The 15,546-nt window shown below is 41.3% G+C and overlaps 1 protein-coding gene across 1 annotated transcript in view; it reads left to right on the top strand.

Moving 5' to 3' along the window:
• CCDC81 (coiled-coil domain containing 81) overlaps positions 1-9,778 on the top strand; it is a gene marked incomplete at both ends in the record, with an annotated part of 44,345 nt that extends 34,567 nt beyond the window's left edge. The window contains 4 exons of the mRNA XM_080687272.1: positions 438-516; positions 1,971-2,191; positions 8,009-8,134; positions 9,637-9,778. Of these exons, the coding sequence (XP_080543398.1) occupies positions 438-516; positions 1,971-2,191; positions 8,009-8,134; positions 9,637-9,778 (568 nt within the window). The remainder of the gene's footprint in view (positions 1-437; positions 517-1,970; positions 2,192-8,008; positions 8,135-9,636) is intronic.
• Positions 9,779-15,546: the final 5,768 nt, after the last annotated feature.

The raw sequence follows: 15,546 nt of genomic DNA, 5'->3' as shown, positions 1-15,546 counted from the left end.
ACTCAAACTAACCTCCTGGTTCAACCACTGAGCCGTGTAGGCCGGACAAGATCACTTTTCTTAAAAAGGAATCTTATGATGAATAATTTTATAGACGATAGAGACACTTTTTGCTTTCCTATCTAGATTTTTTTAAAGCACGGGACCAGGAGGAGCGCCTGCCCCCATAGTAGTGCATTTGTTTAATATGGTCGGGCACCTGCTTGTTATCCCTGTCCTGTCTGTCCAAGACATTGTCGACTAGGCTATGGATTTGAATGACTGTTTTCTTTCTTAAAATGAAAGCTCCTGAAAAGAACTCTCACTTTTTATTCACCAGGGTCATGTTCCTAATAGTTATTAGACATGTTTTGATGATGCTAATCTGTATTACTAAATACTCAGTAACAAACTTTGCCCCCACCTTCCCTTATTCTTCCCTTATTCTTAACTGCCAGACTTGCTGCCCAACGAGCCAAATATATACAAGATAAGATGGAAGAAAGGGAGTGTTACAGGAGGGCTTTAGATGCACAGGTAGGGGAACAGTTATTAATTTAAGGATTGTACAGTGCTTCCGTAGCATTCTAAAATATGTATAAACTAGAGGCCGGGTGCACGAATTTCGTGCACCGGGGGGAGTGACCCTTAGCCCAGCCTGTACCCTCTCCAATCTGGGACCCCTAGAGGGATGTCCGACTGCCCATTTAGGCCTGATCTGGGGATCAGGCCTAAATGGGCAGTCGGACATCCCTCTCACAATCCAGGACTGCTGGCTCCCAACTGCTCACCTGCCTGCCTTCCTGATTGCTCCCACTTCTGCCTGCCAGCCTGATTGATGCCTAACTGCTCCCCTGACAGCCTGTTTGCCCCTAACTGCCCTCCCCTGCAGGCCTGGTCACCCCTAACTGCCCTCCCCTGCAGTCCTGGTCACCCCTAACTGCCCTCCGCTGCAGGCCTGGTCCCCCCCAACTGCTCTCCCCTGCAGGCCTGAGTCCCTCCCAACTGCCTTTCCCTGCAGGCCTGGTCGCCCCCAACTTCCCTCCTCTGCCGGCTTGGTCACCCCTAACTGCCCTCCCCTTCAGGCTTGATTGCCCCCAACTGCCCTCCCTTGCAGGCCTGGTCCCTCCCAACTGCCCTCCCCTGCTGGCCTGATCGCCCACAACTGCCCTCCCTTGCAGGTCTGGTCCCTCCCAACTGCCCTCCCCTGCTGGCCATCTTGTGGTGGCCATCTTGTGTCCACATGGGGGCAGGATCTTTGACCACATGGGGGCAGCCATCTTGTGTGTTGGAGTGATGGTCAATCTGCATATTACTCTTTTATTAGCTAGGATAGAGGCCTGGTGCATGGGTGGGGGCCAGCTGGTTTGCCCTGAAGGGTGTCCCGGATCAGGGTGGGGGTTCCCTTGGGGCATGGGGCGGCCTGGGCGAGGGGCCTGTGGTGGTTTGCAGGCCGGCCACGCCCCCTGGTGACCCAAGTGGAGGCCCTGGTATCTGGGTTTTATTTCTCTTCTACAATTGAAACTTTGTAGCTTGGAGCGGAGCCAAGCCTTCTGCTTGCTCTGTGGTGGCTGCCATTTTTTTTTGGATTTATGTATCTTCTATAATTGAAACTTTGTAGCCTTAAGTGGAGGCCTGGGCCGGCCAGGGTGTGCGGAAAGCTTGGCTTCCTCCATCGCCGGGGAAACCCAAGCCTCCCTCCTGCTCTCTGTGGCCATAGCCATCTTGGTTGTGTTTATTTGCATATTCGCTCCTGATTGGCTTGTGGGCGTGGCTTGTGGGTGTAGCGGAGTGATGGTTAATTTGCACATTACTCTTTTATTATATAGGATACTGTGATGTTATTAATCCTCTTATGTGTTATCCATTTGGTGGTTTTGAGGTCCCCATTCCTTCCTGTAGGTATTGCTGTGTTACTGTGCTGCATCCTCGTGCATTAAGTTTATTTCCTGGTGTAACTGTAATCTGCATTATGTGTGTCCCTGTTTCAGATAAAGAACAGATTCCCGCAGCTGCCTATATCTGAACCAGACTCTTTTGAGCCCATCTTTGGCAGGAATGAGGCTGAGCTGATGGCAGAAACGCGAAAGCGAGAACAGAATTGCATGAGACACCAGCAGGAGGCAGCTGCTAGCCGCAAGAGGAAAGCCATCCTGAACCATCTAGTGGACCAAAAGCGGGATTTGCTGATGCTGCAGAAGACACAGCAACAGTAGGAGACCCCAGATTATTCTTCGTTTTCCTCCTCTCTACTTCCTCTTCCCTATCTTCCCTTCTCTCTTTCTCATTCTCATACAACAGCAGAGAAGCAATAAGAATAGTTATCACACTGAGGAGATACTATGTGCAAAATATTGTCCCAAGCTTATTGCATGCTTCATCTCATTTCATCCTCACAATTCACCCTATGGAGAAAAGTTATCAAATTAAAAAAAAACACCACTCTAAACTCTCTTGATCCCATTTTTCTCTCCAGTTACCTCTTCATATTTTTCTTTTCCTTGCCAGTACAACTTCTTGAAAGATTTGTCCACATCAGCACTGCCATTGGAAATACAATGAGAGCCACAAATGTGCTGTTGTGCTCAAATAGACTCAGGCATGAAACTCAGGCCCTTTCTCAACCTCTGATAAACCCCTTCCTTCAAAGAACTGTGCATGTAGTAGCTGTACTGATGATTGCTGGGGAGGGGGTGGTGAAGGTGACAGGGTGGGCAGAAGAGGACTTCATGCCATAGCAATGCAAGTACCTTTAAATTCAAACACCAGATACCTAGTTCTTTAAAAGCCCTGATGAGGCAACCCGCCAGTGGGGAATTTTATAAAATCATCAAAGTGCTCAGGAGTTCCAAAAGGACTTTTCTTCAAAGGAATCTCCTCTTTTTAGAAGGCAGTTGTATTTATAAAAATAAGAAAAGTTATTTTATTAACATTTTATAAATGATCAGTGGAATGGTGCGAAGAAGTGCTAATGTTCTACACCAGGGAGGTGTGCACATGAAAATATGAGTAGAACAGCAGGTTGAAGAAGGAGTATATTGTGGTGAGGGTGGGGTTGCGTTGTTAGGAGAGAGGTAGGAGTCGTTAAATACTCGGCTTTTAGAGCCAAGTCACATGTGGGATAGTCTTGCATCTTCTCAGGGCAATATAGTGGGATAGTCTTGCATCTTCCCAGGGCAATATATATTTGTATGTCTATATTTGCTAAAATATTGAACTAGTCTTATATTTCTTGAAAAAATAGCTGTTGCCTCAAGCCCCACAAGTGCACCGCTGCCCAGCCCCTCCCTGGGGTCTCCCCCCCTCCATGAAAGACCACTTCCAGTCCATTCTGATTGATTGATGTGGCTCTGCTATTTTACTGGTGGCATATTGGGCATGTTACCCACCTCTGAGGGCATTGGGTTCCTTATTGGTTGTTAGGGATAATACCAGTTTCTTCCTCCAGGGTGGTTGAGGGTTAAACAAAATGATTCTTGCAAAGAGGTTCTGTTTTGTAGCAAACAGCCTCCTGCTGTCCCATGGTGGCTCCGCCCTCCCATGCTGCTGTCCGAGCCAGCTGCGGCCCTTTGCATCTGTTGCAGAGGTTATTGCAGCTTCCTCCTCTGCTTCTAGCCCTCGGCTCCTCTGGTTGGTCTCCTAAACTTGGATTTAGGAGGGGAAAGCTGAATGACCTGAGCCAAACCGCACACCAGGTCTTTGAGCCCTTTTCCTCCTGCAAAAGGACAACCGCACTTGCCCTCCTGTCCTGTCTATGAGATTATGACTGTTGGAAACTGCAAGGCTCTGAACACATACGAACTGTGGTCTTTATTTGATTATCTCTATGAACACAGAGTCATAGACCCATTTTCTGTGTGGGCCAGACCCTTGTTTTCTGGTTCTATATCCTTTAGTGGTTATTTCAGATTCTCCTACTTCTCTCATCTCCTAACTCCTTGCCCTCCGGGCCGCCTCAGGATGTGCTCTCAGGTCTTTGTGTGGCAAATAGAGGGTCATTTTCTTTCAGAGGGAATAACTTAACCTGTGTGATCCAAACAGGCCTGCTAAAGTATTGTTTTACTTAAAAAAAAACTTTCCTATTTTTGTTTTTAAAGAAATATAACAATTCATGCTAATTAAAATGTTTATTGGTGGAGATGAATAAAGATGAATAATCTCCCCTGACCAAGTAGTCAGTGTTAAGGTTAATATGTAAACTTCTATATTTTTTCCTATTCTTTACAAATATATTAAAACAGTGCACACATATTTTCCCCTTCCCATTTTTGTAAATGAAAATAAGACCTATGAGCTCTTATACATTACAGCCCGGCCTTTCTTGAACCTTATAATGTGTCATTAATTTACATTTATGTCAGTACATATATATGAAATTCATTCTTCTAATTTAATAATAATGATATCTATAATATGAATTACTATAATTTAACTTCTGCACCATTAATGAACATTCACTTTATTTCCAGATATTTTGCTGTAACAATTTTGCATTAAACATTTTTTTTTAATCCTCACATGAGGATATTTTTTCCATTGATTTTTAGAGAGAGTAGAAGGGAGGGAGGAGGGGGAGAAGAGAGAAATCAATGTGAGAGAGACACATCAATTGGTTGCCTCCCACATGGTTCCCAACCGGGCTGGGGATTGAACCTGCAACTGAGGTACGTGCCCTTGACTGGGAATTGAACCCGAGACCCTTTAGTCTGCAGGCCGATGCTCTAATCACTGAGCAGCCGGCCAGGGCTGCATTAAACATTTTAAATATATACTGGTTTTACATATAATTTATACTTTTTAAAAATTTCTATTGGATAAATTCCTAAAGCTGAGGTTGCTAGATCAAGCATATGGAGCATTTTAAATATTACCAGTGCTGACAATTTGTTTTCTATAAAGGTACCCTAGTTCGCTTCCACTAGCAGTCTTGTTGCCTCCCCTCTAACCCTACTTCATTCTCTTACTTTCTAGGCATTTAAACTGATTTTTTAATCTATATTTTCAAGGATAACATAAAAATGGCCAAAAAGCATATGAAAAGATGCTCATCATCACTAGTTATTAGGGAAATGCAAATGAAAACCACAATGAGATAGCTGCTCATTAACAAATGGTGTCCATATTCTGTGAAATGTGTCTGGTGAGCTTTATTCAACCACCAGCTGTCATCATTTGCTCTGTTTGAAATAGAGGTCATTTCGCATTTAATTACATTTTGCCTTTCCAAGATAAGAGATAGTTCATGATTTATTGAATATTTACTTATGTGAACATGAGATACAGTGATTCTCCACTCCAGTGAGTAAAGATGGCAAGGTAGGAAGGTGAGATTTAAAATGTATTTTATTTTTTTTAAAATATATTTTTGTTGACTTCAGAGAGGAAGAGAGAAATAGAAACATCAATGATGAGAGAGAATCATTGATCGGCTGCCTCCTGCACGCCCCCTACTGGGGACTGAGCCTGCAACCTGGGCACGTGACCAGGAACTGAACCAGTGACCTCTTGCTTCATGGGTTGACACTCCATCCACTGAGCCAAACCAGCCAGGGCTGAACACAGCATCTTGAAGAGACATTTGCACACTCATGTCAGCAGTATTTACAATAGCTGAGCAATGGAAGCAACCCAAATGTTCAACCACAGATGAATAGATAAACAAAATGTGGTATATACATACAATGGAATATTATTCAGCGTTAGAAAGGAAGGAAATTCTGACACATGCTACAATATGGTAAACCTTGAGGACATTATTCCAAGTGAAATAAGTCAGTCACAAAAAGACAAATACTATATGATTTCAGTTATATAGTGTACGGTATTCAGAGAAGTCAGATTCATGGAACAAAGTAGAATGGTAGTTACCAGGGGCCAGAGGGAGGGAGAAATGGGGAGTGGTTTAATGAGCTTAGAGTTTCATCTTTTCAAGGTGAAAAGAGATCTGGATATTGATTAAACAATGATGTTAATATACTGAAGTGGCCAAGATGCTCAATTTTTTTAAAAAAATATATTTTATTGATTTTTTACAGAGAGGAAGGGAGAGGGATAGAGAGTTAGAAACATCCATGAGAGAGAAACATCGATCAGCTGCCTCCTACACACTCCCCACTGGGGATGTGCCTGCAACCAAGGTACATGCCCTTGACCGGAATCGAACCTGGGACCCTTCAGTCCACAGGCCGACGCTCTATCCACTGAGCCAAACCGGTCAGGGCTCAATTTTATGTTATGTGTTTTTTACTACAATGAAAAAAAAAAAACTATAAAAAGAAAAAAGGTTAATAAATTATGTATAATAGGTACCATTCAGTCATTGAGCTTCCATTATGTGATAGGCATTGATACTTGATGGGTATTATTTCATTTAATCTTTATAACAACTGCTATGCTTGATAGAGGAAAATGCTCTTAGAAGTGAATGAGCACAACACATTATTGCTTTTTATTGGTGGGTCCTGACACCTAGTGGTGGTTGCTACCTGTAACAAAGCCCTTCAGAGCAGGCTAAATCAATGGTCACATAGAGTGAAGTCCCTTCTAGACTTCATTGAGAGCTGATGGTAAGAGTTTCAGCTGGGCAAGAAATAGACACATATAAATAATTTGAACCAGGTCTAAAGTGATTCACAACAAGCAATGACTATGCATTTGGAGACCAGTCATAGAAGCACTTAACATTGGGAATATTGGAACATTGTTCTTGAGGAGACATTATACAGCAGTCACTTCTTTGAAAATATGACCTTCATCAAACACTCCTTTTTTTTGTTTTATGTTCTTTGCAATGTTAGATAGTTTCTCGATCTCATTTTCTTTTGTCTAGTCACTTCTGTCTCTTTTCTCCTTTGTACACCTGGCTATTTTGTCTTGAAAAATGCCTGCAGCAACCGGGAGGCTGATTACTGACAGCTGAGAGGCTGGAATAAAGGGAAAGAAGCATAAAGTATTGGAAATCCATTTGAGACGATTCTTCAGAGCAGTTAAATTAGCCTCAAATTGGGGGGGGGGGGATGAGAAGAGATAAACCAAAGAACTTATATACTTACTAGTGACAAGGTGCATGGATTCATGCACATTGAAAGGAAATTAATTAGAAGGTGGCCGATGGGGCGGGACTGGGCAAGACAGGCCAGACACGCCCTGGAGCCAACCTCCCATGGTCCCTCCCCATCGTTTGCGGAACGAGCGGGGTCCCTCCGGCAGGTGGGGTCCCTCGGCCTGGCCTGCAGGGATAGGGCCAAAACCAGCTCTCAAACATCCCGCCCCCCCCCCCCCCCCCAGAGGTCCCGGAGTGCGAGAGGGCACTCTGCAAAGTTGCTATTATACAGGGTGTAGAACACAAACACAAGTGTGCAGTAAACCAGATTTGGGGCCAACAGTGCCCCAGCAACAACATAACCCACAGCCGAAGGTGGAATCGCACAGCCCCACGAGGAATCGGGCTCCCTCCTCTTTGGTTTCGGGGTGTGTCACCCGAGAACCACTGCAGCTCAGCAGCTCCTGTGTTGAGCATCTGCCCCCTGGTGGTCAGTGCACATCACAGCGACTGGTTGGATGGTTGGACACTTAGCATATTAGCCTCTTAAATATATAGATATGGACTTGGGCAATAGGGTAGTGAAGACCTGGAGGAGTGGGTAGGGGCTGGGAGGCAGGGGAGTAAAGGTGGTGGGGAGGAATGGGAGATATCTGTAATACTACCAATACTAAAAATGTATTTTAAAAATTAGCCTCAAAGGAAATTAATAGCTTTCAAGGCTGAATTTGCTAATTGGAAAGAGGTTTCAATCCTGCTAACTTAAACAGGATTGAAGATGAAAGGTCCTAAACCCATACATTATTTGAGAGCTAGGAGTTTCACTGTGGTATTTTTGTACAGTGTTCATATCTTTTGGTACATTTCAAAGAAACAAAACCAGAAGGTTTTTGTTTAATTTACTATAAAAGAAATGGGGCTCATGAGGTTGGTGTATATGCTCTTCCCAGGACTGTGAACAGAATCAGACTATTCTGTTCTCCCCAGGCACGTGGCAGACAGAGATGCTGAGCTGGAGAGAGCGAACAAAATGAACCAAAGCTTACAGGAGGACTGGAAGCGGAGTGCTGAGATGAAGAGGCAGCGGGACTGGGAGGAGAAAGCTTTTGAGCGGTAATACCTGATTGGAACCAGAAGTTCTGGGTTTGCAAAGAAAATCCCTTCTGCTCCTCGTTTACTTTCCTCTAATCGTGGGATGGCCAATGGATTTCAAGAGCCAACTCCAGTTGATCAGTAGTGGCTGCTTAGTGAATTTTACGGGGAAAAGAATTCTGGGTTCAGTGAGAAAAATGGCTTCGATGTATTAGAAATGTCTGCTATGAATATGGGTTTGGAGAATATTGTGCTATGTGTTATACTGTAGTTGCCATCTCTGCCCTAATCTTTGCCTCTGTATAGGGTGGCTCTGTTTTCTTTTTTTGTGGAGGGTGGGGAGGCATCGGGGGAGGAGGGTGGGAATTGTCTTTGGAAATAACTAGTTGGAAATAGGGAGACTGAGTTTCCATCTGAACACATCCAAGGCTTACAGAATGGTCATCGAAGAGCAGAGTCAAGGGGTTGTAGGCAAGATTGGCAACTGGAAAAATGAGAAACTCATTATAGAACCAACCAAAAATATCTTCTTGAAATGTATCATTATATCCCTGTTCCTCTCTGGAGCTATCTTTTTACGTTCTAGAGTTAGGGAATCAATTGTGGCTGTGAAAATTAGCACGCACTTTGCAGAGGCAGCTAATACATTCTTATTTGTAAGATGGGGAAGTAAACATCTCCCTGGTTTTGCTAACACACGAGTTTTGGGATTCAAATAAGGAGGTGGAAAAGTACTACTCTTAAAAATTAAAACACTTTACAAGTGTAAGGTATGATTTCATAGAATGTTAAAAACTTGAAAAAACAGGCCAAGCCTATACAATCAAATGCTGTAAAAACCTGAACATACCCAAATAATACTTTAAATTGCCAATTAGCAACTAATTGTTATCATGGGTAAAATTTGTTATAATGGATCTCGATCTGTAACTCTCCTTTTCATTTTAGATTTTCTTTTAAGGCATTCTTTTTGGCCTGTCTTTGTAATGTGCAAAACCCATATTTTGTGACAATGAAAGTATGAGGGATGACATGGAAAATAGGTTCCCAAGGAGAAGTGGGGTTGTTTGATTGCTTGGAAGAGGAAGGAAAAGGGGAGTTGGAGATTTCAAGCCATTTTCTCAGTGTTGGGGGAAAGGCAGTGAGATTAAGCACAGGGGGATTTTGGAAGCATGCTTGACCAACATGGTGACCAAGGATAGAGGAGACACAGAAATGACTTTGAGTAGCAAGATAACACAGCTGCTCCAAGGGCATGGCAGAGCAAACCTGTGTCCCAAAGACCTAGGCCAGGTGTGGGCAGGGACTCCAGCAGGCAGCAGGCAGGAAGAAGGAACTGGTTGGTTTTAAAGAGAAAGCAAAAGCAGATGGGAGATGACAGGTGGGTGGTACGCTCCTGGAGGGCAGGGACCAGGGGTTACTTTCCTTTTGTATCCCTTCCCCTGCCCTGGCTTCCTAGCGGGGCCCCCAGCAAGGACTCTGGGGACGCCTGCTCATGGCTGCCTTTCCTCACCTCTCCTCAGGGCCTCAGACAAGCTCTTCCTCCTGGACCAGTGTGACAAGTACCGGCGCTGCAAACAGTGCCAGCGCAGCACCTCCAACGGGGGCCACAGCCACCAGTGGCCGCTGAACAAGCTCCTGCAGAGCTCTGGGCTGTTTGTGTGAAACTCAGAGTTTGGACATGCACTTCCTGGTCCAAGTTCTTATTTTTTAACATCTGAAAAATTGTATTGTGCGGTTTCAGTGCTTTCAGGAGTAGCGTGTTTTTTAACCGCTTACCGAATTCATGAAGACAGGGTCTCCCCTCCTGCCTTCCTCCCGGCCCCATAGAACCCTGCTGCCATTGGATGGGGGATGGCACCCAGCTTTATTCTGGCTGTGGGGGTTCCGCTGATTCAGCCTGCCACTCCCTCTGTGACTTTGTGTAAAACACGGTGTCTTTCCTTCATATGTAATGAATAATTTAGTCATAATAAATATTTTCTACATGCCTGACTGTGTCTAGCAATTCATATTGGTAAATTAAAAAAAATTGTCTTTATTGATTTTTTAGAAAGAGAGAAAAGGGGAAGAGAGAGAGAGAGAGAGAGAGAGAGAGAGAGAGAGAGAGAGAGAGAAGCACCAAGGTGAACTGGCAACCTTTTGGTGCACAGGACAATGGTCAACCAACAGAGCCACACCGGCCAGGGCTTAGTAAACATTTTTTAAAGGTAGAGATGCTTTGTAACTAAAACAATTTTAATTCTAAAATTTCTGAAAATCTTATAGTTCTTTGCCATATCTGTCAGAAACTGTTTATTAACTATTATTTTTATTTGAAGTGTGATATTTTTCCTTGTCTTCCTAACCAAAAAAGTGGGTTTCTACCAATGAATTGATCAGACATTTTACATGCTTTTTGAACTGTGTTAAGGTAATATTTGGGTACTTAATACTTTATTTTATTATATAACTAGAGGCCCGGTGCACAAATTCATGCACCAGTGGGGTCCCTTGGCCTGCCCTGTGGGATCAGGCTGAAACCAGCTCTCCAACATCTCCTGAGGGGTCCCGGATTGTGAGAGAGTGCAGGCCAGGCCAAGGGACCCCACCTGTGCACGATTGAGGCTGGGGAGAGACTCAGGAAGTTGGCCAGCCAGGGCAGCGTTGCGGGAGGGAGGGCTCCAGGGCATGTCTGACCTGTCTCACTCAGTCCTGATCGGCTGGACCCCAGCAGCAAGCTTACTTACCAGTTGGAGCGTCTGCCCCCTGATGGTCATGCATGTCATAGCTAGTGGTTGAGTGGCCTTAGCATATCATTAATATATTATGCTTTGATTGGTTGAATAGCCGACTGGCTGACCAGACACTTAGCATATTAGGCTTTCATTATATAAGATTGCTAAAATGGTGATATGTTTAATGTTAGTTTAAACATATATTCATTCTGTCTGAAAACACAGTTCTGCAGGAGAAATAATTTATCATTGTTCACCATTCACCAGCTGGTATAAGAGCTTAAGCATCTGAAATTCAGGAAAGAGACTTAATTTAAGTAGGATGGTATAGCTGTGTCAATTAGTAAAGTAGAAGCAAAGGCATTACTAAAGATAAGGAAAATCATTATTTAAAGTTTCAATTCACCAGGGAGTTATAACAATTCTAAACTTTTGCATCAAACAACATTGACCCAAAATATATAAAGCAAATATGGACAGAACTACAAGGAAAATTGATAAGTTTACCACAGTTGTGGGAAATTTTACTGTCCTTTCAGAAATCTGTAAGAATAAAGATTTGAACAAAACAATTAACAAGCTTAATCCCATGAACACATAAGGGGTATTGCATCCAACAGTGAAGAGCCATATTTTTTCAAAGTACATGAAATATTTTATTAAATTTGACTACAATAGACAACCATAAAAATTTCAGTAAATTTAAAAATATCTGAATAATACAAATACTTTTCTGACTACAATTAAACTAGGAAAAAAGTTAATATCTATGCATTTGGAATTTTAAAAATCTATGTTAGATACTTTTATTTCTAGATAGGATGAAGTAGGTCATGGAAGCCCAGCATCCACCCTGTAACAATCAGAAAAATATGGATAAAATTTTTAAATCATATGTTGAAAGACGTGGGAGCTGTGAAAGCAACAAGGACTAGGTGAATAGGAATTCCAGAGGAAGGAGCTGAGGTAAGTGGTCATTTTGGTCGCTGGTAGCATTTACTGGTTCTGGCCTGGGATTAAAAAACAGGCATGGTCTTTGAAGAGGGTCTCTATTGAGGGAAAGAGAAACCCAGCAAGGCTTTTGGTGGTCATGTGTGTGTGTGTGGGTGCAACAGACTGGAACATTAAGAAGCTTGGCGCGTTTCCTCCATATGTTACTAGTTGAGTTCCTCAGAAAACAAGATACTGAGTCTGAGATTTGCATTTGGAGGTTTACCGGGGAGTCCTCTCAGCAATGCCTGTGAGAGAGCAAGAGTACCAGCATGCAGCAGAAGAAGTTGAGTGGAGATACATGTAGTTTTGCAGCAATGGCTTCAGCCAGTCTTCAGGGAGCTCTGAAACTGGGATGGCCATTTAGAGATGTCCCCAATTGAGGAAAGGGGATTGGGCCTCTGGACTTGAATCAGGTAGTCATTGGATGCAGGCTGTCCCCTGGGGATGAGGGCATAACCTTGGGTGAAGCATTTTCCTTTAGTCGAGTGTAATTCTCAGGGAGGGAGGATGCACCTGTGAACCTTCAGCTGCTGATACTCCTGACAGCTGGTGTAAGGAGTGTTTCAGACCAGAAGAGCGACCTGTGTGGTGCAACCACAGCATCCACCATTCTAAATGACACCTGCTGAGTTCTGAGGCTGAGAGAGCCTGGAGAGTTAGAATGCAAACTTAAAAGACAGACGAAATCTCCCTTAATCTCATTGTACTTAAGAGACAAAGTCCTACCAGAAATAGAGGTTCCAATCTTCAGCAACACTTACTTTGTCTTTTTAAAAAAATTATAGCCATTCTGGTGAATGTGAAGTGGTATTCCATTGTGGTTTTAATTTTCATAAGACTAACCATGTCTCCCAGTCTATTGCTTGTCTCCCTGCCCCCCTCTGTTTATTTTTCCTCATTACCATTTTTACTCCTCCTATACCCTCCTTCACCTTCACCCTCACCCATCCCCTACCTCCCATAATCACCACAATGTTGTCCATATCCATGAGTTCTCTCTTCCCCGCCCTGCTCAATCCCTCCAGTCTCCCAGCATCCTCCCACCCAACTGTCAGACTATTCTCCATCTAAAGTCTGTGCTTATTTTGCATGTTAGTTCAGTTTGTTAATTAGATTCCATATATGAGTGAAATCATATGATATTTGTCTTTCTCTGACTTATTTCACATCGCATAATGTTCTCCAGGTCCATCTATGCTGTCACAAAGGGTAAATTTTTCTTATTTATTTATTTATTTATTTATTTATTTATTTATTTATAGCTGAGTAGTATTCTATTGTGTATTCAGCTGTTTCATCCACTCATTTACTGATGTTCTCTTGGGCTGCTTCCAGATCTTGGCTAATGTAAATAACATTGCAATGAACAAAGAAGTGCATATATTTTTTCATATTAGTGTTTCTCGTTTCTTCAGATAAATTCCCACAAGTGGAATTGCTGAGTCATAAGGCAGTTCCATTTTTAAGTTTTTGAGGTACTTCCATACTGTTTTCCACAGTGGCTGCACCAATTTGCATTCCAACCAACAGTACACGAGGGTTCCCTTTTCTCCACATCCTCACCAGCATTTGCTGTTTGTTGATTTATTGATGATAGCCATTCTGACAGGTGTGAGGTAATATCTCATTGTGGTTTTAATTTGCATTTCTCTGATGATTAGTGATGTTGAGCATCTTTTCATGTGTCTATAGGCCATCTGTATGCCCTCTTTGAAGAAGTGTCTATTCAGGTCCTTTGTTCACTTTTTAATTGGATTGTTTGTTTTTTGGTGTTGATTTTCCTAAGTTCTTTATAAATGTTGGATATTAACCCCTTATCAGATTTATCAGCAAATATGTTCTCCCATTTAGTGGGTTATTTTTTCATTTTGTTGATGGTTTCCTTTGCTGTATAATAACTTTTTAGTTTGATTTAGTCCCATTGTTTATTTTTTCTTTTGTTGCCCTTACCTGAGGAGATATATCAGAAAAAATATTGCTATGAGAAATGTCTGAGATTTTACTGCCTATGTTTTCCTATGGTTTTGTATCTAGCATTTAAGTATTTAATCCATTTTTAGTTTATCCTTGTGTGTGGTGTAAGAAGGTGGTGTAGTTTCAATTTTTTTTGCATGTATCTGTACAATTTTCTCAACTTATTTAGGGCTTTTGTTTGTTGGGAATTTTTTGATTACTGCTTCAGTTTCACTAATTGCAGTCTGTCTATTTAGATTCTCTGATTCTTCTTGATTCAGTTTTGGAAGATTGTATGTTTCTCAGAATTTATCCATTTTGTCCAGATTGTCCAATTTACTGGCATATAGTTGTTCATAATATTTTTTTAACAATCCTTTGTATTTCTTTGATGTCAGTTTTATTTTTTCTCTTTCATTTTAGATTTTAATTATTTGGGTCCTCTCATTTTTTAATGAGTCTGGTTAAAGGTTTGTCAATTTTGTTTATCCTTTCAAAGAACCAACTCTTGATTTCATTGATCATATATATATATATATATATATATATATATATACACACACACACTCTTATTTATTTCTGCTCTGATCTTTATTACTGCCTTCCTTCTACTCACTTTGGACTTTGTTGTTCTTTTTCATTGAAATATAAAGTTAGGTTGTTTATTTGAGCTTTTTCTTGTTTCTTGAGATAGGCCTGTAATGCTATGAATTTCCCTCTTAGGATTGCTTTCCCTGTGTTCCACAGATTTTGAGTTGTTGTGTTCTCATTTTCATTTGTTTTAAGGTATCTTTTAATTTATTCCTCGATCTTCCCGTTAACCCATTCATTACTTAGTAACATGTTATTTAGTCTCCAAATCTTTGCGTGTTATTAAGTTGTTTTTTTTTTTCTTCTTGTGATTGATTTCAAGTTTCATAGCATTATTATGGTCAGAGAAGATGCTTGATATGATTTCAATCTTTTTAAATTTGAGACTTATTCTGTGTCCTAACATGTGGTCTATCCTAGAAAATGTTTCATGTGCACTTGAAAAGAATATATATTCTGCTGTTTTTTTCCCCTCTTATTGGTGTGTTTCAAAGTGAAAAAGTTTTAAAATTTGATGAAGTAAAGTTTATCAATTTTTCTTTTATTAATCATGCTTTTAGTCACTAAGATATTTTCTTTTGAAATTTTATGGTTTTAGCTTTTACATTTAGGTCTGTGATCAATTTTGAGTTACTTTTTTTGTGTAGGTATAAGGTAAATGTCTAATTTTTTTTCTTTCTTTTTTTTGCATGTGAATATCCAGTTGTTTTAGCTTCATTTGTTCAAAAGACCATTCTTTACCTCATTGAATTATTTTGGTGGTTTTGTTGAGAAATCAAAGTATCATAAATGTAAGGACTTATTTGTAAATTCTCCCTTTTGTTCCATTGATCTACATGACCACACAGTATTGATCATTGTAGCTCTATAGTAGGTTTTCAAATTGGGTAGTGTACTTTGTTCCTTTTTAAAAAACTGGCAATTCTAGGTCCTTTGTATTTTCATATAAATTTTAGGATCAGCCTATCAATTTCTACAAAAATGCCTTCAGGGATTTTGGTAGTTATAGGGTTGAATTTATAGATAATTTGGAGAGAATTGCAGCCTTAACAATATTGAGTCTTCAAATTCATGAACATGGTACACTCTATTTATTTAGATCTTCTTTAAGTTCTATGAGCAGTGTTTTGTAGTTTTCAGTGTATAAGGATGGCACTCTTAAATTTTAAAGTATTTTTT

Source organism: Plecotus auritus (assembly GCF_963455305.1).
Source record: "Plecotus auritus genome assembly, chromosome: 9".
Taxonomy (NCBI): domain Eukaryota; kingdom Metazoa; phylum Chordata; class Mammalia; order Chiroptera; family Vespertilionidae; genus Plecotus; species Plecotus auritus.
The sequence above is the reverse complement of the archived record's forward strand: the minus strand, read 5'-3'. Positions and strand labels throughout refer to the sequence as shown.